The sequence below is a fragment of the Lontra canadensis genome, unplaced genomic scaffold (assembly GCF_010015895.1).
Source record: "Lontra canadensis isolate GAN:19392208 unplaced genomic scaffold, GSC_riverotter_1.0 scaffold36, whole genome shotgun sequence".
Lineage (NCBI taxonomy): Eukaryota > Metazoa > Chordata > Mammalia > Carnivora > Mustelidae > Lontra > Lontra canadensis.
Window position 1 is genome coordinate 7223394 of NW_022631030.1, and position 23505 is coordinate 7246898.

The 23505-nt window shown below is 44.6% G+C and overlaps 1 protein-coding gene across 3 annotated transcripts in view; it reads left to right on the forward strand.

Annotated features, from left to right (window-relative positions):
* The window catches only part of UBASH3B (ubiquitin associated and SH3 domain containing B), a 133337-nt gene extending 115681 nt beyond the window's left edge, over positions 1-17656 (forward strand). For 2 of the 3 annotated variants that reach the window (XM_032868761.1, XM_032868763.1), the window contains exons 7-14: positions 852-984; positions 2155-2275; positions 2902-3024; positions 4437-4529; positions 5915-6059; positions 13289-13395; positions 14909-15018; positions 16260-17656. In XM_032868761.1, the coding sequence (XP_032724652.1) occupies positions 852-984; positions 2155-2275; positions 2902-3024; positions 4437-4529; positions 5915-6059; positions 13289-13395; positions 14909-15018; positions 16260-16397 (970 nt within the window). In that variant the 3' untranslated portion in view covers positions 16398-17656. The remainder of the gene's footprint in view (positions 1-851; positions 985-2154; positions 2276-2901; positions 3025-4436; positions 4530-5914; positions 6060-13288; positions 13396-14908; positions 15019-16259) is intronic. The other variant, XM_032868762.1, reaches the window with a different exon arrangement.
* The last annotated feature ends 5849 nt before the right edge of the window (positions 17657-23505 follow it).

The window sequence follows — 23505 nt, forward strand, 5'->3', positions numbered from 1 at the left end:
AAGCAGGAAATCGAAAACGTAAATGCTCTCCCTTGAACACTGCTCGGGCAGGCAGAGGAGATCTTCATGGGATTTGCCTCACGACCATGGCAGTGTTGATTAGATAAAGCTTTCCGGAGGCCTCGTTAATCACAGTAATTTGAATGTGGCCTAATTTGCTGCCCCCGCTGTCAGCGAGACATCGTTGGGGCTTCTGTAGTCAGTGTCACACCCAGAAATGAGAGTTCTTGGCTAACGGCTCTATACATCTGGTAGAATGGCCTCCTCTGAAACAGTTCTCGATTTCTTCATCTCGTTGGGGGTATTATTAAGACAGGGAGAGCGGTGGGGCGAGGGAAGAAGGTGGAAGAGGGGAGAACAGCCCTAAGGCTTCCTTGGTCATTGGGAACTACAGGCCAAGTGGTGGAGAGAGTAAGAACCTTGCCCCCAGCTTGTCAGTTCAGATGGAAATCGCCATAGAAAAGATGAAAGGCGATAGGAATTGTGGGTTTTTTGGTTTTGTTTTTTGAGCCAGAAATGTAGCTGGAAACAATGGTATAAAATTGATAACTCATTATTCTTTAGCGTACCTTGGCCTGTGGCATCCTAAAAACAGGGCCGCATCCTGCTCGGAGAGACGAACGCGTCCAGAGTACAGAAATCCATCCACCCCGAATTTGGTAACTGCAAGACTTCAGTCTAAAACAAGACGTTCCTCTCCAGAAATGGGGTGCCCTCTTCGCTGCTGTCCCAACCACGACACCACCCAGGGCGTGCTTTCTGCTCATTCCCACACTCCTGTTGAGCCCAAGAGTGACATGCCGGTGACTTCTGGCCAAACCAGTAACTGTCTTCCTTATCTTCCCCGGCAGGTCTTACTCGATCTTAAACACAGCATCTTCTAACGCGCTCTCATTCGGTGACAGTGTGTTGGAGAGGCGACAGTATGAGGACCAGGGCCTGGGGGAGACGGCGCCCCTGACCATCATTTGCCAGCCCACGCAGGTAACGCTGACCTGTGGGGTCATGGCCTCAGCTCTACTCGGGATTCACTGGGCACTTACTTGCTAAGTGGCAAGGCTTGCCCTCACGGCCCGAAATGGTCCCCGATCTCTTTGGGAGAAAGGGCACAAAACTATAAAAGTTACACAGAGATGTAAAGCTAGGAAGAGTCATGTGGGGGGAACGGATAGCGCCGACCGCACCTGGGTCTTGTCTCGTCGAAAAGGCGGATCTGCAAACAGGACACGTTATCTGTAAAGTCATAAGAGTTCTATTTCAGAAGCCACTGTGACATTAAAGAAAATAAAGCTCTTAGCCCAGCGCCTGGCACATGGTGAGGGCTCACGTATGTCTGAGTGCTCAGTACATGCCAGGAACATCGCAGAATGGAGGAGGAGGGGGTGGGGATCCTTCTGAACAATAGAAACAAAAGCAAGTTGGGGGGCAAGAGACTAGGTCACATTGGCTGGAGCCCAGGCTTAAATTAGGGATGAGTAGGAGAAGAAATGGGAAGGATCATGGCACGATCCCATATACTAACCCTGGCAGGGCAGCTACCTAGCAGCAAATACAAAAAGTGTTGGCCGCACTAGGGAAGCTGGGGCTAGCCAGCTATCAACAAGAAGGAACACAGAAGCGTCTACAAGGATCCACCCAGCAGTTATAAAACCTGAAGTCATTTGGACATGCCTTGGACTAGACCTATTTCATCATTCAGAGGGAGCCAGTGTCCTCCCTGAATGGTTTCTGGGAACACCAGCACACATGTAGTCAGACAACAGAACCAAAAGTGCGATCAGAAGGGGCCAAGCTGGGGGAGACCATCCACCCCTATGGTCTCACCACCCTTTGTTAGAGGTGAGGCAGACACTTTTGTGATAAAAGTCCTCGCCCCCTGAAGTTGTTGATCAGGTATCCCTTTGGGGGAGGACTGGATGGCTAGCTTGACCTACTGGCCAGCTCTCCCTTGGAGCCGTAGAACAAACAGTCTTTGTCCTTGTGCCCCCATGTGCAGACAGGCCAACATAAATTCCAGGTAGTTCCGAGATGTGTCCAAGTCCTGCACTGGCAGAACTTGTTCTAGAACTCGGCTCTGCTCCTCTGGCAGCTCTAGCACGTGTTCACTTTCTTATATGCTTTCCCCACTAATAGCCTTTCTCTCTCTCTCTGCAGCCTCTGAGGGTTAATAGCCAGCCTGGCCCTCAGAAGAGATGCCTCTTTGTGTGTCGGCATGGTGAGAGGATGGATGTCGTGTTTGGGAAGTACTGGCTCTCCCAGTGCTTTGATGCCAAAGGTGAGTGGGTAGTTGACCCGCTTGGCATTGGCATACCTATCATGGCCTCTAGGGGGCAGAGTGACGCTGCATTTGTCTAGATGGAGTCCTTTAGGGTTGTTCCACAAGCTAGAGGAAATGTCTATAATCTGTTACAGGGTACATTCTTCCCCCTGGTCTTGAGTGTTAGTGAAGAGGTAGGTGTTCTTGTCCCCATTCCGCAAACTGGGACACCAGGCACCAAAGACAGCAAATGTCTTCCCATGGTCATTTGGCAGAGGCAGAGACAAATGTCCCGATTCTGTGGCCAGAAATTCCCTCCATTAAGTCACCCTGGCTCCTTTTGGCTCCCTTTCCATGTGAGTGGCGTGTCTAAGATTGAGTGGCTGGTATATCCCAGAATCCTCCTGCTTTAAAGCATGTGGCTCTTTCTTTCACTTAAAAACTCTCTCTTGTCACATCGTCAACAAATGCAGGCATAGATGTCAAGACTCTACCAGAGGAAGTGTCCGCTTCAGTGTTTTCTAGAAAGTTCACTTCTGTTTCTTTGGCCCAAAAGGAATGGAAATGGGCGGCTCTGAGGTTCAGCAACAAAAGTCCTAAGGAAAACAATGTCATCCTTTCTCTGCCTTTTTTTTTTTGGCCAGGCCGCTACATACGCACCAACCTGAACATGCCTCATAGCTTACCTCAGCGGAGTGGTGGTTTCCGGGATTACGAGAAAGATGCCCCGATCACCGTGTTTGGATGTATGCAGGCAAGACTGGTGGGTAAGTGTCCTGGACTGATTACGCAGTCTTTCCTGGTTACTTCTTCCGAAGACTGGTTCCAGTAGGCATGCCAGGACACTCTGTATGGCTTTCTACAACTTTCCTGCCAGCAGTTTATTTCCCCAGTTCAAAAGGGATTTATTACATAACCATGAAGTTCAGAACACTGTGCTAGGCACTGGGCTAGTTTACCCAAGTGAATGAGGTGTGATCCCTTGAGGGCCCTATGACCCAGGGATGCGGCAAGGTCAGCTTCTAGAGTAGGGGTGCAGAGGAGAGAAGCCTGCAGGGGCTGGGTATAGAGAGGCCAACGGGACCCTTTGAAGAGGGTCAGTTCTTTGCAGGTCTGTTCCATACCTGCCCGGCAGAGACAGCAGCCGTGTCCCGTGCAGTCCTGTCACGCAGTCACTGACCACTTACTTGGTGCAGGGTCCTGTGCTAGGTGTTCGGGATCCAAGCGAGGGCCCCCACCCTGGGGGAAACAGACTTATCAGTGGATAAATATCATACAGGCCAAGTATACTCAGAAATAGAACCAGGCACGGAGTATTAGGAGACCATTAAAAAACGCACAGAAGAGTGGAGAAGTCACTTGGGCAGAGAAGGACCCGGAGCGTAGGAGAGAACAACATAAAGTCACAGACATGTGGGGCGCCTGGGTGGCTCAGTGGGTTAAGCCTCTACATTTTGGCTCAGGTCATGATCTCAGGATTCTGGGATCGAGCCCTGCATCGGGCTCTCCGCTCAGCAGGGAGCCTTCCTCCCACCTCTGCTTGTGTCTCTGTCTACTTGTGATCTCTCTGTCAAATAAATAAAATCTTAAAAAAAAAAAGTCATAGACATGAAAAATAACATCGAAAGGACTTAGAAAGCAAGCTCTTTTTCTAGAACACTGCTTGTGAGCCATACGCGGTAAGGCTGGTGAGCTGGATAAAGACGAGTTCACAGAAGACCATACGCCTTCATAGTAAGGTGTTTAGACTTTAACCAGTAGAGAGAAGAAGGGTGTTCCACGAGGAAAGTGTTAAAGTACCAGGTATAGGGATTTACCTCTGTTATCTAAGAATACAACAGGCTGAGACCTTGTTTAGTGCAGGATAAAAGTAAATCAAGATCTGTCACAGTACAGGCCAGCTTGTTTGTATCACAAGTGTGAAATCAGAGCGTTCTCGTGTTTCTGCATCTCTCCTAGATGGATATTTTCCTGTTTGTTAGCACCAGAGAGAAGGGAAGAAAAAGACAAGGCGGGGAGGGGAGGGGGGTCTTGGAAACCAAGCTAACGATACCAGCTGTGTGTGAGCCCCCACCGAAAAGGGGGTTTGCAGGGTCTGCCTGCCGCCTGCTCCCACGCGGAGCTCCAGCGGAGGCTGCCTAAACCCAGCAAACTGGTTGTTCTTTGTGTTCTGTTGCAGGGGAAGCCTTACTGGAGAGCAACACCATCATCGACCACGTCTACTGCTCCCCATCCCTGCGCTGCGTGCAGACTGCATACAACATCTTGAAAGGTTAGACGCCATAAAGGTCCACAAATCCATCCACCTGCCTCCAGATAGCCCTACAGCTAGACTATCCTAGACTTGTGGGACATTAGCCAATGGGAAGCTTCAAATGTGGAATTTATAGCCGTGATTCTTTTGGAAGCTATCTTTGCAAGCATCCCCAAATCATACTCTGGTGGCATTAAATGAGATGAAAGAAGGTATAAAGATCGTTTTTTGCTTGAAAATGTAAAGCCCTCTTGGATGAACGGTAGGCTTGTGAAATATCGTTGTCTGGCAATAATTTGGAGCCTACAGCATGTGATTTTTTTTTTTCTTAACAGTGAAACAGTGAAATCATTTCCTCCCACTCTGCTCGGTTTGCTTCTTGTTTATAATAGCAACGGTGCTCCTGAGTATCTACAAATCTTAATCATCCCTGTTTCTGTAGTTAATTGGATGGCTTTAGAAGCACCATTGCTATAAAGATACTCAACTTTCACCCTAAAATCTGGGGAAGCTTGAGTTACAGGGATCTCCGCTCTCATTTCACTGGAAGGAAAACCAGTAGAAACAGAGTGGAACTATTCGTTTATACCAAACAAATGAATGAGCCAGAATTAGCCAAGCCAGAGAAGAATGGACACTTCCTTTGAGACTTCCATTCCTTAAGTAAACCAGAATGCATTTATATATTAAAATACTTTGGGCACCTGGGTGGCTCAGTCAGTTAAGCATCTGCCTTCAGCTCAGGTTGTGATCTCAGGGTCCTGGGATCGAGTCCCACGTCAGGCTCCCCGCTCGGTGGGAACCTGGTTCTCCCTTTCCCACTGCCCCTGCTTGTGTTCCCTCTCTCACACTCTGTCAAATAAATAATATATTTTAATATATAAAATATCTTATTTTAAAACACTTGGGCTAAAAGCATTATACAGAAAGTTCAACAGGGACAAGTCCTACTCTGAGGGTAATTACCCTTCGAGAAAATGCAGGACTTGTGCACTGGCACTTGGAAATACTCAAAATTGGATTTCCTGGTCGAGAAAGTGAATAGTTGCCATGATATTCAAAAACAGTTTCAGCTGTTGTGGGGCAGAGGATGCTAAGAGAATTTCTGAAGTTTCTCAGTAAGGCGGTCTTGGGACTTCCCTTAGGAAAAGCCAGTCTAGTCGTCAGAGAAGTGAATACATGACACAGGTAATGACTTGTGTTCCTTCAGTCAGAGACCCCCTAAAGCCAGCATCCATCCTGTTGCCGGGGCCAGAGGATGAAGCTCGTCTGTTTGTCACACGTGGAAATGAGAAACCCTTGACCGAACCCCCGTGCTGCCACCTTCCATGCAGAAAAGAGACTGACCAGAATTTATACAAGTTTTGCCTGTTCCTTCATCTTCCTTTCCTTTCACATCTAAGGTTTACAACAAGAAAACCACCTGAAGATCCGTGTAGAGCCTGGCTTATTTGAGTGGACGAAATGGGTTCCTGGGAACACCTTACCTGCGTGGATACCTCCATCAGAGCTAGCGGCCGCCAACCTGAGTGTGGATACAACCTACAGGTAACCCTCTGGGCTGTTGCCTCCCAGAGTCAGAGTGGAAGTACTTTTCTACACCAGGTCAGGCCGACTCAGGAGACGGAGGACCAGGCAGAGCCCATGCGCAGTTGTCCATAGTGGTGGGAGTCAAGTGATCATTTCAAAGACCACAACCGAAAAAGCCAGCATTCCCTCATACTTAGCGCCCCCCGTGTGCGCACTGGGCTTTCCTGACTTCGTTCTGTCTCTTTCCGTGAAGGATAAAACCATTTTGCATTCCAGGATTGTCCACCAGCGAAGCCTGATGCAGTTCCAGAAGCTTGTGGCGGGGGGGGGGGGGGGGTTTGAGGGAAAGGACAGGGTCTTGCCTTGGACTTTCCTTTTTCATTTTTTTCCAGAGCATTCTTAATTCTCTCGATCTTCATTTATTATTGCTGTCACCCCAAAACACAGGCAAGCCACTTGTCCTCTCTTACAGACGAAAGTCATTCTATTTAGTGAGGACACGGAACAGTGACGGTAGCAACAACTATAACCTGGACTGATCCTTTTCTGCGCATTGAGCACGTGTAATCTAATCGCTTTACCGTCTCCCCATTCCTAGTCCTTTGCTTTTTCTGTGAGACTAGACGGTGCTGGGAGTAAAAAGGAAAGAAGTGTGCGTAGATGGATCACAAATGAATAACTCTCATGTAAGCCATTAGTGTAACAACATTATTACTGGTGAATTCTTAACTCTCAAAACTCCACTCGGGTGTTTGTAAAATGTCCCTGAGAAGGGATATTCATGCCCATTATAGAGGAGAATTAAGTTCCTATTTCTTAAGGCAGGATTTAAAGCAAGCGACCAAACAGCAATTTCCTTCTTGTGATATCCTGTGACCTTTCATTTCAAATACCTGCCCAAACCACAGATGAAGCAATGTGAGCTTCTGGCAAAGATAGAAGAAAATATCTTTTTTTCCAAATTCATTTTCCTTTTCTGTAAATAAAACTTCAGATGACCCCATAAATGAATTAATGTGTGCTACCTGCTTAAAGGAATTAGCATTCCTCAAAAATAAGATTAAACCAATCAATCAGATCCCCTACTAGTAATTCACTCTTGAACACAGGGGGTGAAGGATGCTGACCCCCCAACACAGTCAAATTCACATACAATTTTAGATTTCCCAAAAAGCTCAACAACTAATAACCTACTGTCCACCAGGATTCTCACCAATAACATAGGCAAGGGACACGTATGTTGTATGTTTATGTACTCTATACCATATTCTTACAATAAAGTAAGCTAGACAAAAGAAAATAATTTATAGTACTCAACTGTACTTATCCAAAAAAAAAAAAAATCCACATATAAATGGACCCACACAGTTCAAACCCATGTTGTTCAAGGCTCAATCACATTTCACATTTTGCCCTATCTCCCCTATGGCAACTGTTTTTCCATCCTTTGGGGGAAATGGCAATCAATTATTGTCCCCGTGCCAACAGCCCTCATCCCTTTGGGCTGGAAAGAGGGTGAGTTATTGTCAACATTGGTGAAATGACATTCTTGATTCACTCCCCCTCAGCATCTCCCAGCCAACCTGGGCCATAATTCACCCCCTTAACTGCATCCTGCCCATCTTCCCAAGCTCATTTACAAAGTTCTCCAGAATCATCCTGTCTGAGCCTTTCACTGCACATGCAGACACATGCAGCAATAGTAGTACAAGCAGAAGAAGGAACACCAGGAACTTGGGGGCCAGGACCTGGTCCTTACTCCAGATTTTTCTTTTGTTCTACAGTAAATCGAAATTCAGTTCAACCACTTTGTATACAAGAGGGAGAAAAGGATTAAGCCTCTAATACTATAAATTAATTGTGAAAGTCAACATCAACAATAAAGCATGGGAGAGGCACATGCCCTGGAGTTAAAGTCCCTGTGCATTTATGCCAAGTGTGCCAACCTTTTGAAGCAAGTAGTGATGCCCAAATGGTTGAGTAAATGTGGTGGGCAGAGGGGCAAGGACTGATAGGGTATTATACATCAAGCAAGCCCCAGTTGGAGAGTCCCCTCACCTTGGAACAAGGAGGAGGAGGGATGGAAGTAGGTTAAGGAAAATCCAGCCCAGTGACTAATACCCAGGTGTCATTCACAGGCCCCAAGACCAAGCCTGGGGGCTGGGTGTTGAAAGCAGTCCCAGTCTTAGGGAGCTGGGCCAGAAGGATCAAGACAAAATATATATTTTTTAATATATATATATATAAAATATTTAATATATATTTTATATATATATGGTGTGTGTGTATACACACACACACACACACACCAGTTGGATTGGGCTTCAGAACAGGGCTCTAACTAGAGGTGCTAGGGGAATGGTGTGCGGATGGGGCGTGAGTCTGGAGTGTTAGAGGGGGCTGTGAATCATACTTTGGTGTGTGGCTCAAGGCAGAAGCCCACAGTATAGCCTAGGTCAAAGCAAGGTTGGGAGTAGAGCTTGTACCAGGATGAATCCTATTCTAGGACTGCTACCTGATGAGCACCCAGGTCTAGCTGGTGGTTGGAGGCCTACCTGATTCTGAGCTCTAGAAGCGCCATGCCTGCTGCAGATGGCAGTGAGGAAGCTTGGACTCTGGCCTCCCCCCATCAGAACTAGTTCAACCACAGAAGCTTTTTGTAGGTTCCACTTCAAGGCAAGAATTGCCAAAGGCAAGAGCTGACCTGGAGAAACCGGATCCCAGCATCTACCTGCTCTTCCCTTCTGCAAATCTCAGATATGACCATGGTCTCACCATGGAGATGACTCCCTGAGCCATACAAAGTGGCCTTTTGTCATTGTGCTGGGCTCCTGGGAGACCAGGTGATGTAAGTGGTAATGGAACTAGACAGGAGGTGGGGATGGAAAAAAGGGTTTGCTCCAGAACAATGAGCTCCATCCCTAAAAGTGGTGATTCACATCTCCTTCTGTCCCCTGGGGTGTTGTGAGACTCAGAAGTTTGTCTCCTAGGAGAAGTATGCTTGCTGAGGGAATGTGATTTCAAGGAGTGTGGGTTTCCTTCAGATGGATGGGGATGGCACTGAGAATGCCATTCTTCCTCTCTGGACAGTAAACCCAAGTGCACAGAAGGGCTGCCTTGGGGGTGGCGCACTGTCGAAATCATCCAGAATGCCTCCGGGTTTACAGGTAGTGATCTCAGACCAGACTCAAATCCAGGCCCAAGAGTTGCTAATGGTATAAGTAGAGGCAAGTCCTCTCTAGCCTTTCTGAGCCTTAGTTTTGTCAACCATGAACAGGATTTTGCAAAAGGGTTGCTAGGGGGGCTATATTCACAGCATGCAAGTCAGTCACTTTGCACAGAGCCTGACACATGGGAACCTCTCAATAAATCTTTGTGGTTAGTGGTAGCAGCAGTAACGTGTTCTGATCAAGATGCCGTGTGACTTCCCTTTGAGGACTCACAACCACCTCCATCCACCATCCACTAAACACCAACGATGAAAGATGAGACAGAAAATACGATATAGCTGTACTCAAAGACAAGATACACATCTCATAGACTAGCAACTCCAAGTAGTACAGGGAGATGGGAGCAGACAGCAGTGGCTGAGAGTGAAGACATGCCGTGTCACCAAGATGGGAGAGCCCTGCATTGGTCATCCTCTTACAGGCCTTTGTACAGTGTTCATAATTACCATTTGCACGAAGAGCCTGCACACCCCAGCCACACACTGAGAACTCCCCAAGCGCAGAAGCTGGTTCTCTGCATCTCTGTGTTCCCTGAGCTTTTCCTATTTCCAGTTGTATAGTCTGAGTTCAAAATAAGAAAAATAAAAGACTGGTGATTTCATAAGTTCACAAATCCAGTGGACCTAATATCTGCATTCAAAATCTATCCTTACAACTCCCCAAACTCATTTTATAAGACCAGCGTTACCCTGATACCAAAGCCAGGTAAGTATTCTATAGGAAAGAGATAAGGACTCTGTAAGAAAAGAGAACCGTAGACCAATACTCCTAATAAATATAGATGTAAAAATTCTCAACAAAATATTAGTGAACCAAATTCAACAGCACCTTAAAGGAATCATATACCGTGATCAAATGGGGTTTATCCCTTGGATGCCAGGATGGTTCAACATACAAAAATCAATATATGACATACTGCATTTATAGAATGAAAGTTAAAAATCATACGCTCAACTCATGAAGAAAAATCATTTGACAGAATACCCCATCCTTTAATAATAAAAATGCTCAACAAATTGGGCATAGAAAGAATATACCAAAACATAATAAAGGCCATATATGAGAAGCCCACAGCTAACATCAAACTCAAGGTGAAAGATTGACAGCTTTTCCTCTAAGATAGGAACAAGGCCCATTCACAAAGTATTGAGAGCAGTCAGGCAAGAAAAAGCAATAGAAGGCATACAGATTGGAAAGAAAGAAGTAAAAATGTCTTCGTAGAGCATATGATTCTATATATAGAAAATCCTAAAGGCTCCACTGTAAGGCTATGAGAATTAGTCAACAAACTCAGTAAAGTGCCAGGATACAAAAATCAACATACAGAAATAATTTGTCTATGTAGTAACAACATGTCTGAAGAAGAAATAAAACAATCCCATTCACAATAGCATCGAAAACAAACAAACAAAAAAAAACCACTTAGGAATAAAATCAAGGAAAGAGGTGAAGGATCCTGTATACTGAAATATACCAGACCAATGAAAGAAACTGAAGACACAAACAAATGGAAAGATATCCTATGTTCATGGATCAGAAGAATAGTATTAGAATGTCCATACTACCCAAAGCCATCTCTCGATTAAAGGCAATCCCTCTCAAAATCTCTGTATGGTGTTTTCCACAGAAATAGAAAAGACCATCCTAAATTTGTATGGTACTACAAAAGATCCTAAATAGCCAAAGTAAACCCAACAAAGAACAACAAAGCTGGAAGCATCACACTTCCTGATTTCAAACTATACTAATCTGTACTAATCAAAATAGTATGGTACTGGCATAAAAATAGACACAGACCAATGGAACAGAATTGACAGCCTAGAAGTAAATCCTCAAATATATGTTCAGCTAACATTTGAGAAGGGAGCTGAAAATACTCACTGAGGTACCATAGTTTTTTCAATAAACGGTATTAGGAAAATTGGATAACACCATGCAAATATACCAATGACAAAATTAACTCAAGATGAATTAAAGACTTATACATAAGAACTGAAACCATATAAAGTGAAACTCCATCAAACTAAAAAGTTCTTGCAAAGCAAAAGAAACAATCCAAAAAATGAAAAACAACCTACAAAAGAGGACAGCATATTGCAAATCATATATTTGATAAGGGGTTAATATCTAAAACATATGAAGAACTCCTACAACCCGAGAGTAAAAAAAAAAAAATCTAATTTAAAAATGGGCAGAAGGGGGCGCTTTTGGTGGCTCGGTGGGTTAAGCCTCTGCCTTCGGCTCAGGTTATGATCTCAGGGTCCTGGGATAGAGCCCTAATCGGGCTCTCTGCTCCGTGGGGAGCCTGCTTCCCCCTCTCTCTCTGCCTGCCTCTCTGCCTACTTGTGATCTCTGTCAAATAAATTTTAAAAATATTTAAAAAACAAAACAAAACAAAAGGCAGGAGAATTTAACAGATATTTTTCCAAAGATGACATACAAATGGCTAACAAGTTCAGGAAAAGATGTCAGCATCACTAGTCATCAGGGAAATGCAATTTAAACCCACAATTGAGAAGTGAGGTGTGGGAAATCGGGGCGGGGGGGGGGGATGAACCATGAGAGACTGTGAACTCTGAGAAATAAACTGAGGGTTTTGGAGGGCAGGGGGATGGGGTGTTGGGTGAGCCTGCACTAGAGCACCGGGTGTGGTGCATAAACAATCCTGGAACACTGGAAAAATAAAGTTTAAAAAAATAAACTATTTTGAACTAAAAAATAAAAATTCCACATATGAGTGGGGGGATAAAAAGGAAAAAAAACCCACAATTGAGATACCACCTCACGGGCGCCTGGGTGGCTCAGTGGGTTGGGCCACTGCCTTCGGCTCGGGTCATGATCTCAGGGTCCTGGGATCGAGTCCCGCATCGGGCTCTCTGCTCAGCGGGGAGCCTGCTTCTCTCTCTCTCTGCCTGCCTCTCTGTCTACTTGTGATCTCTCTCTGTCAAATCAGTAAATAAAATCTTTAAAAAAAAAAGAGATACCACCTCACGCCTGTTAGAATGGCTGTCCTCAAAAAGACAAGAGCTGTGTTGGTGAGAATGTAAACTGGTGCAGCCACTATGGAAAACAATATGGAGATTCCTTTAAAAATTAAAAATAGAACTACCATATGATCCAGCAATCCCCCTTCTGGGTATGTATTCAAAGGAAATGAATACAGGAGCTCGAAGAGATACCCGCACATGGTATCACTCGTATGTGGAATCTAAAAAGCCAAACGCAGAGAAACAGCAGAAGGGGGATTTCCAGGGACTGGGGGCTGGGTAAAATGGGGAGACGTTGGTCAAAGGATACAAACTTCTAGTTACAAGTTCTGGGGATCACCTGCACAGTATGGTAATTAGTCAATAATATGGTATTGTATACTTGAAAGTTGCCGAGAGGAGGGTCGATCTTAAATGTTCTCACCACAAAAGGGGAAACGGTGATTAGGTGACCTGATGGAGATGTTAGCTTAACACTGTGGTGGAAATCATTTTATAACAATAGGTAGACCCGATCAACACTTTTATACCTTGAACTTCTACAACGTGAAGCAGCAATTCTATCCCAATAAAACTGGGAAGAACTTCAAAAATAAACAAAACCTATTCTTACAGCTTATGGTGTATAAGGCTAGAAAAGAGGGGCTTGGGAAATCTCTGGTGATCTATAAAGAGATCTAACTCTGCTTTGCTTCCTGTTAGCTGCATGACCCAGCGCTGATGGTCAGAAAATTAGTCAAACTGCTCATGAGTTAACCCACAAGTGGCACCTGTACGGTTTCCCTTTTCCACCAGTCACTGAGACACCTTGCATGCACGGCCTTGATTTCTGCACATTCTGTACATTTCGACCCCACTTCCATAGAGTGGAACTACTCTTTCTCTCTACCTCCCTCCTTTCTAGGGAAATGGGTAAACAGAACTATGGGAACTCTAGAAAGGTCTTGAAATAAAAGTTTAGAATTCTAGCAGTTGCTTTGTCTTGGGATCAAAATGTTTTCATCACCTTTGTTCATTTCTTCTCTTACAGACCTCACATTCCAGTCAGCAAATTAGTGGTTTCAGAATCCTATGACACTTACATTAGTAGAAGTTTCCAAGTGACAAAAGAAATAATAAGTGAGTGTAAAAGTAAAGGTAGGTGATATCATTTTGGACTCTCTAATTAATTATGTAGTCATTCCTCCCTCGCAGTCTGTAAGCTATTCAAGCTGTTGCAACTTGATTTAGCAGACTTGCTTAGTAAGGAAGAAGGAAAGACTTTTCTTATAGATACTTTCATGTTAAATTTGTAATATTCTCTCTAGTAAATGGTAGATATGCCATGGGAATATACAAGACTTAGTTGCTATATGAAAGCATTTAGAATTCTGCACTACATCTGTTTATCTTGCACTCTATGAAGGAAGTTCCCTGTTAAAATTTCCAGACGTTTCTTAACCTAACACTGTTGTTGCCCAGGATTTGACCCAGGAGCATGGACACCCATACCTTCACCAACACAGTCACTGCTACCACTGACCAAGAGCGGTGTTCTGGAAGACTCCAGTCTGTCACTGTATTTGATAAACACTGAACTCAAATATTTAATGATACCTAAGACTAGTCACCATCCATATTTAGGGAAAAAAAAAGATGCCGAAAGTATATGCACATTTCCACTGCTTTTTAAGTTATCTTCATAGAGCAAAAACTTGTATTACACACACCAAAATGTTACCCGTGGAGAGCCCCGGTCAGCAGTATTGTCACAATTAACAGTGATAAACCACTCATTTCATTTACTACTCCTGTGCTCCCCACTGTAAAGATACTCGCTAGCATAGTCTATCAGCTAGAAAGTATCAAGTGCTCCCAGTTCTAAGGTGGCAGCATTGAAAACTGTATTATAAGAAGTAGCAGAGAGCCCTGTAGACACAGAATTGTTTTGTATCTTGATTGTGGTGTTTACAAAGAGTTTCACACGTGATAGAGAAAGTAAACTGCATTACACCAGCACCAATTTCCTGATTTTGCTAGAGTACCATAGGTAGGCAAGATGTTCCCACTAGGGGAGGTCAGATGCCTGGTATGTGGGACCTCCCAGCTGTGCCTATAGTATATATACTACAATGCAGTATAATATAGTATAGTATATGTACTATATGCTACACTGTATACTACATACACACATAATGTTTATCCATGTTTGTGTGTACCCATATTATGCAATGTCATAAATATATATGAGATGTAATTTTACACATTGTCTATATTTACATACTGTATATATACATAATTATAGCCTCCTGTGCATCCATAATTATTTTCAGATTAAAAGGTTATTTTTTTAAAACAATATTAGGCTGCCTTAGAAATACAAAGCCTTTCAAAATATTGTTTGGTCAAATTGTCTCATTTTTTTAGGATGTCTGTCCCTCCCTGGAACATTTGACCTCCCATATTTACAAAGTTTATATAGGTCTTTATAGAAATGGTCTTCCCAGGGGTGCCTGGGTGGCTCAGTCGGTTAAGCATCCCACACTGGGCTCCACGCTCAGTGGGGGGTCTGCTTGAAGATTCTCTCTCTCAGATAAATAAATAAATCTTTAAAAGGAAGGAGAGAAGGAAGAAGGAAATGGTCTCCCCAGTCCTTGCTTTTCTTCCCCAGGAAATAACATCCTGATTGTGGCTCACGCGTCTTCCCTGGAAGCATGTACCTGCCAGCTGCAGGGCCTGTCCCCCCAGAACTCCAAGGACTTCGTACAAATGGTGCGAAAGGTAATTCATATTTCTATCGCGGAGGCTGTGGGGCCAGGCAGTGTTAGAACATTCCCTGACCGGCCGACAGCTAAGCTGTTTGCAGCATGTGTTTCTGAGCTGGGAAGATGCACGTATCAATTCACTCGACCAAGCTGTACTGAGTGGTGCTCTGTGTAGGGCCTTGTGTAAGAGAAAAGGATGTGTTTGAGCGAGTTTTAGTTTCTAGGAGTGCAAATTTGGGAAGTAGCTAAGAATTCAAGGCAGACTGTCTGGATTTCCCCGAGGAACCATGGGCTGGATGAAGAGGGGTGAGTGGACCCAGAAAGCATCTGACAGCTCCGCTAGACGAGAGGGCCTGGGTGGTAGGCCAAAGGAAGCAGTGATTTAAAACCATCAGGCTGCAAGGCAAACCAGGAACAAGGCCACGAGACAAAAACCCATGAGAGTGACCCACACATCTGGATTCTTCCTTCTCAAGCCTGTGGAAGAGGCTTTCCCATCAGCTGCCCTCCCACACACTTCTCTCCAGGCTTCCTGTATCTGCCCCCAGAGAACCGGATTCAAACTCGATTGCAATGCTTTTCTCATTTTTTTAAAAGTTCATTTATGCATCTGTGTCCACCCCCATTACTCTGTAAGCTGCTTGAAGGCAGAGAATTTTGTCTTGTTTATAACCGCAGCTCTGGGCCCGTGCACAGAAATACGTTTAGGGACGCCATGGCTCCTGACATTAGGAAAGGCGAGCTTCGGCTTCGACTATTACAGATCCCCATGCCAAGGAGGGGAAAAAAAAGAAGAAAAGACGAAACTGGGTGAAAAATGTTTTAAAATAGCGTAATCTCTCCCATTGTCCAAATATAATTTCTGAAATGTCTGAGCTGCATTTTCAGCTTGATTCACAATTACAAATTAACTCTGGGCACCTCAGCTTTCTGTATGATTGTCCTCTTTCCTCCCACACTATTAAGCAGCGATCTACAAACAATTGCTTAATTACACTAGGGGAGCTCACCGTTTAATGAATCTTTTCTGATGAATCCCTTTGCCGTGTAAATGCCTTTCCCTCTAATTTGTCAATTTCATCTGTTTTGTTTTCCTTTATTGATTTTTGGAAGAGAGGCCGGTCTACAAAGCCCCTGTCAATTCCTGGGACTGTTCCTTATTCCCAAGGGCCACCTGAAGATCTTTATGTGTAGTTTAAAATGAAAGCATTAAACTTCTGTTTTCTGTTTCCCCTTCCTTGACTACTCTGACTTCAGATCCCATACTTGGGGTTTTGTTCCTGCGAAGAACTGGGAGAAACTGGGATATGGCAGCTGACAGACCCACCTATCCTCCCTCTCACCCATGGACCAACTGGGGGCTTCAACTGGAGAGAGACCTTGCTGCAAGAATAAATCATGGCAGTGAACGAGAAGAGGAGGCTCTAGAAGGCCTTTGGGAGAAGTGTCTTTCTGTGTGTTTAGTGACAGTGGCCAAGTCTGTACCAACTCCTAAGTGGACAGCTCAGAGTCTTTGAGCAGATTCCTTTCATGCTTTAAAGCTCTGATGATGAGACTGTGGGAATGAGAAAAAGACCTGATTCAGGGATGGAATTCATTCTCTCTGGATGCTTACCTAGCTAACAAAGCTTTCGAGAACTGTCTTCATAAATCAAGGCACCTGCTACAGCAGCAGATGTGTTCATCCTTCCTTCTGTGCGTGGCTGAGGAGCCGGAGAGCTCCTGAAGGGAGCAGTCAGCCTGCTCCGAGGAAGAATGCGAGAGGGGGGCGTGTGTCCGGAATCCAGCTGGAGAGACACCGAGCTGCCAGTTTGGGGATGGGATTCTCTTTTGGACTCCATGTCCAGTTAGGCAAAGCAAAGCTGAGAGATTCTTTTTAAGGTGATTAGAAAACATGGCCCTGCAGAGAGTTGTTCTTATTACACATCAAATTCGACCCTCCCTAGGACCCCCACACCCGTGCTGCTGGCTCAAGGCGCCTGCTGGATGACTCCGTCCACCCTGGTACCTACTCCTGCCGCGTTTTCTCTAGAACAACTGGCTACGGCTTTTTGCTATAGCCCTTCCCCCTCGCTTCTCTCTGTGAAATGGGGAGACCAAGCACTTTTGGACACTCAGGAGGAAGACAGACGTGTGACGTATTCAATTGTGGGAGCAAAGAACTTACAAAATATAAAGCGACCTGGCGTTATCCACGTCACAGCATTTCCAAATCACCATGATCTGCTCATCTTTGCCCCTAAAGTCTAGACTGTGGTAACTGGTAAAGGATGTTGGCATTTTGAAAGCATGTGTGTTCGGTCCGTTACTTGAGTCAGCAAGAAGCTCATTCCTGTGCAATATGGACGTCTTTACAGACCGTACCCAGGGTCAGGTCGTTGTACACAGAGTACTTGTCACCAAGGGCAGAACATCCACCAATGCATCAATGACACCAGGGACGCTCAAAGAAGTCAGGGAACTAATTTAAAGGATGACAGTCACGACTGCTGTGCGTGCTGTCATTTTCTATTTGTTTTTCTAGAACTTAACATACCGAGGTAAGGCTACTTAAGAAAAGGTGGGAGAGCCACGTCCTGTGGCTTCTCGTCACACCCGCTTCCTGAATTCAGAGGGAGTTTATTTAAAAGAAAAATAAATGACAATCAAACTAAGACATCAGTGTATTTAATTGTGTGACTAGCTGACTGTTGGCCGCACACGACGGTCTGGTGCGGTGTAGTTCACTGTGTAGACTATGTGTGCAGATGAGATCCAAGACGTGTAGAGAAACAGTGTAGAACAAAACAGTGTATGTTGTAGCAGATAGTACGTATGAAACCCAAAAACAGATCTGTGCTCCTATTTGAAACTGGAAAGTGAGGATTCCTAAAAAGAGGAGGAAAGTGAAAGGATGCTGTCTATATGTCTTAATCAGCAAGAGGATTACAGTTGGGTTTTTTTTTTTTTAGGCCACTTAGACAAATAGGTCATGAATTTTAGATTTTAAGAAACAAACTTGATATTTTCTAGCATTGCACCAACCCTGATCCAGCTACTGGGTATAAAAATACTCCGTGCTGATACCATTGAGTAATAGAAAATGTTTGAACCTTAAAAATAGGGGAAATATTCCCAGTAAGAGATTTCCAGGAGAAAAATCACATTACGGGTGATAGGATGTCACTGCTATTCATTCTTTCATCTGTAATGAAATGAATCTACTGTTTAATCAGATCCGTAATGTCCATTAGATTCTCCACAAATTTTCTTGGACATGCAATGGTCAGAATAATGCTTGGACACCTCACATCTGACTTCTTTGAAGATTGTGGCTGTGTGTTCTGGGCAGCGTCTGTACCTGGACAGAATAGGGCTCGGGATAGGTTATCCTCTCCCCTTCTTGGCTGTCTTGGTCCTGTGATGACCTGAGATGCCAGTTCAGCTGGGTACCAGTCCATTGTCCTTAGCACACTATGGACGGAGTCTTGGGCTGTCCTCTACATGAGCAGGAGGCAGAGATCTGAAATCATTTGCTGAGTAATTGAGGTGGAAACCCCTGAATTCAGGAGTTTATCCTTCTGCTTTCATTATCCGGATCGTTGATCAAAATGGCCTGAGTGATCTGAATTCACATTCAATTCTCTTTTCACAGATTGGTATTTTAAAAACTAAGACTCCAACGGAGCTATTCTTTGAAAGTCGTGTTGAATCTGTGTGTAATAAAAAGAATGCAGGAATGTATTACATGATTTCATTTCCATCCAAAAATTCTAGGTTGACATCACACCGTGAACCTCGGTTCGGTTCTTTTTGATCCGAGGCTGATGCTTATTTAGAACTAACATTGTGGGTGGGGAAGACAGGGAGGGAAGGAAGGAAGGATGAAGGAGGGAAGGACAGATGGACATCAAGAGAAGAACCAAATGTTACTTGCAGAGGGGAATTTTTTGTTTTATTGTAGAAAGTTGCCTGAAATGGAGATGAAATTAACTAAAGGCTTTGTTCTGGGATTGAAACTCTGAAACAGTTTGCTGCTGGTACAAGAGTGTCCCATCAACCCGCTAATGCCCCAGTATTATTCATAGGTAGGACTTCGATTTCGGTGATTTTAATACGCCACGGCTATTCCTTGTGGACGGGAATAATTGGCACATTTTAATGCACAAGCTGGGGGTCTCACTTTCCCAGGCCCTCTTCTCCATCACTGCATCGGTAGCTGGGAGCTTATTGCTTTACCCCAGTGTGGAGTTAGAATACAGTGTTTTCCATTACATTTAGATTCATAGAATCTGAATGGCTGATTAAATGGCCATCTGATGGCTGAAAGAAGGGGGTATTTTTCACCCTGTAGTGAATGGCTTGGAGGAGTTTCTACTTTTTATTTGAATTATACTTTAACCAAAGAATTATTTTAAAATAACCTTATATTTAAAAGATGATTTTACAGAAAATAAAAAATTTAAAAAAAAATATCTCCTGGAGTATGTCGGTTTGGTAAATCATTGTGGATAATTTTCTTGCATTTTAGGCTGATGTGGTCATTCTCCTGTCAGTGGTATTTGGATGCATCTACATTGTCCTCCAACGGCACTTAGCATTACCATAAATGTATCTTTTCCACTCAACTAGCTGTGTTCCTATTGAAGGAAGTCTTCTATTTCAATTACCTAGTGTCACTGGGAACTAATTGAAAAGCTGCAGTAAGAGAAGTTCTGTCTCATTGTCTTTGCAGAAAAGCGTCCCTCTGTAGCAAAAAGGGAGGCATTCCTCCGTAACCTAGGCACTCTGCAACTCCCGGGTTTAATTTGAAAGCGGTGATGAATTGCTCTTTTGAATCTACTCTGAGTAATGCGTGTGTTCGAATACAGATGAACCTCCCTCCCTTAATTTTCACAGGCAGAGTCACAACTGTACTGTGTCTGTGGGAACTCAGATAATGAGGCGCAAGGTTATTTGCATTTAAATTGTAGTCCTGCACACGTATGAGAACTAAGAGGCAGGAGTCTAGTCCGGCTGCCTTGCCAGCAGGGATGAGACTGGCCTTGGAGGGTAGGGGAAAAGAGCATTTTTAACATCTACTTAGGTTAATACTCACTTTACAGAGGTGATGGGAGGATATTTTGTTCAGTGATGGCAGATGCTTTTCATGTTTAAACATAGGATTCAAATTGGATTTGCTTCTCTTTAACACTTCAACATAATGAATTTTTCCTGGGAAAGTAACTAGCTATAATGAAAATTCGAGGGAAGGAGAAAAAAAAATGCCGCTAAAGACAGAGGAAATAACTTGATCTTTAAATACATATAATATTATGTTCAGCGTATGTAAGTTTAAAATTATAGTGAGGAGCAAACTTAATAGACAATCAGCCCTTACAGATGTCTTACACAGTACCACTTAGCTGCCGTTACCCACACAAAAATCAGGATTTTGCAGCTGTTGAACTATTTTTGGACTATGTATAAGATACACATGTATCATGGGAAATGTGTGCTGGTTCTTTCTCGGATGGGAATGCCATCCCAAAGCATTTCGGTTATGCATAGACCATTCTCAACCTGCTGTTTTTAGAGGTATATTGGTTTCTTTCTCATTTATAAGGCTATTGTATTTTTTATTATTCTTCTATGTGATTCAGGTGTATTTATTTGAAGAAAAAGGTTTGTCATTATAAGAAGGGAAACTACACGGAATTGTATCACCAAATCCCTTGTAAACTACCTGTGGCATCTATGCTTTCCCAGCTGTGTGCTCTTCCTCTGGATACAGCCCCAGCACCATTGTAACTAGATCATTCCATTCCAGGAGCATCTCCGTTTAAGTGGTTCACAGATGATTTAATAAAGAGGAACTGAGTCCTCAGTCAATCCAGAGCAATCTCATATTAAATTCTGAGTGGTCTCTATTCCTATCATGTTTTGAGATGTTACTGTGGTCATTACTGTTTCATGAATGTCCATTAAGAGTGGGATTCTTCGCTCAGGGGCCCAGAGAGGGGTTTGCTGCTGATGGAAATGGAAAGATGCTCTGGGAGCACTGGGGAGGGGGGGGGGGGGTCTCTGATTCCCCTTTGGCGAGGCTTCCCTCTGGGTCACCCAGGCTGGAGAGGTGACACTCGCCCAGGAGTGAGAAACTGTGCTCTGAAATGCTCTCATTGCCCATGCGCGAGCCCTCAGCCCTCACCCCGGCTTGCCTTGAGGAGGTAGGTGTGTGAGGGACCACCCATAGATTAAGAATTCGGGTAAGAAAAGGGAAATCCAGCGCAAGCTAGGTTCCACACTACCCCAAGTCATAACAGGCCACCTCCCTTCTTTTTTTGAGAAAGAGAGCATGAGCAGGAGGAGGGGCAGAGAGAGAATCTCAAGCAAACTCCCCGCTGAGCGCAGAGCCCCACAAAAGGGCTCGATCTCTCCACCCTGAGATCATGACCTGAGCTGAAATCAAGAATCAGATGCTCGACGGACTGAGCCACCCGGGCACCCCAACCCCATTTTTGAAGTAAGGCTATGTGAAGCTAATAGAAGTTAGAATAAACGGTGTATGCAGATTTATTCTCGGGACACGAACGCAGGTTTTCCTGGACAGAGCCAGCCACAATCTGGGCCTGGTTTACTTCCTGAGGAAACATAACAGCGAGTGCTCCTATCTGACAAAGGACCAAGCTATGTTTAGCCTCACGGCTGGTTCTCGGTGGTTCTCTGCCTGACAGATCCCCAAACTCATTTTGCCCTCTTGTGATATATGTAAAGTCTGCCTGCACATCCAGGGAAAATGAATCCACGTGCTCTGGATTTGTTTAAGCCAAAATCAGAAAAAAAAAAAAAAATTTAAGTTAAGGACCAGAAAGCACTCTTACTTCTGAAGAAACAGAATACTTCGTTTTGCCAGAAATAAACACTTGCTCCTGACCGTGGAGAGCAGCAGGTCTGGAGAGCTCCTGGGTGACACTGTGCTGGTGGAGTAATCCAGAAGGTCTGTGTATCTGCCGGAGAAGAATCTCATGCCGTACCAGGGAAGCTGCCCTTATTCTGGCATCAGACAGAGCTGGGTTCTTATCCTGGCTCAGCTGCTTACTGGACCGCTTAAACCGTTCTCACCCGTAAAATGGGCACATGAGTTTTTACAGCACGGTTGTGGGATATGGAATAATGACTATAAAATGCCTAATAGGGGCGCCTGGGTGGCTCAGCGGGTCAAGCGTCTGACTTGTGGTTTCGGCTCACGTCCTGATCTCAGGGGCCTGGCATCGAGCCCGGTGTCAGGCTCTGCACTCAGCGTGAGAGTCTTGTCCCTCACCCTCCGCACCTCCCCCTGCTCGTGATTGCTCTGTCCCTAAAGTGAATAAATAAAATCTTTTTTAAAAAGGATTTTCTCTTTCTCCCTCTCTCTCTGTGTGCCCCGCCCACTCTCTCTGGCTCCTTCTCTTAAAACAAATAAACAAACAAATAAATAAAATGCCTAATAGGACACCCTAGTAAGATACTATCTGCTAGTAAATAAATAATTGCTTTTCCTAAGGCCAAGAGAAATGAACACATATCGCCATTTCCTTATCTGTGGAAAATATCAGAGACAAGGAACAAAAGCAGCCTCATTCATACCGGTATCACTTACTATTATCCCCAGAAGTTATCTTCCTCAGTAAGAGGATGTGTTGGTTGCATTCTGGGGTCTGCCTATGAGGCTGCCTTAAAGATTTACCACCTTCCTCTTAAATGCCCATTTTCGTTTCTCGTAATTTTACAAGGTAAGGAGAGCAAGTATTATGAACGCACTATATGAAAGAAACAAAGACACGGAGGGCATGGATTCATCCCCCATTCTACAGTACTGACTGAACACGATGTTCTTGGCAGGGCGGCAAGCTGATGCTACAGTGGCAAAGAAAGCAAGGTCCCCACCCTTATGGAGCAGAGACAGAGACACGGAATACACAGACAAGATAATGACAGAGGCTGATCAATGTCATCTAGGAAGAAAACTGGGTTATCCAATAGTAACTCTGGGACGGATGTGGGGCAGGGCCTACTTGACATAAGGTCGGGCGTGGTGTCCCTGAGCAGCTGGCCAGGAAGCCAGGTGCAGAGCTAAATGGGATTTTAAGGAAGACGGAAGGAATGCAGATGCCCCTCAGTGAAAAGGAGTTCGCTGGGTTAGCACACCAGGGGTCAGGGAGCTAAAGCTTAGGAAGCACAGCAGAAAGTGGGGAGAGGGGCGCCTGGGTGGCTCAGTGGGTTAAAGCCTCTGCCTTCGGCTCAGGTCGTGATCCCAGGGTCCTGGGATGGAGCCCTGCATTGGGCTCTCTGCTCAGTGGGGATCCTGCTTCCTCCTCTCTCTCTGCCTGCCTCTCTGCCTACTTGTGATCTCTGTCTGTCAAACAAATAAATAAAATCTTAAAAAAAAAAAAAAGTGGGGAGAGACAAGGTTGGAGAGGTAGGCAGACCTAGACACAGGACCCTGTACACCAGGGCTTGGCGAGCTACCCGCCCACAAGCAGAATCCAGCCTACCGCCTGTGTTT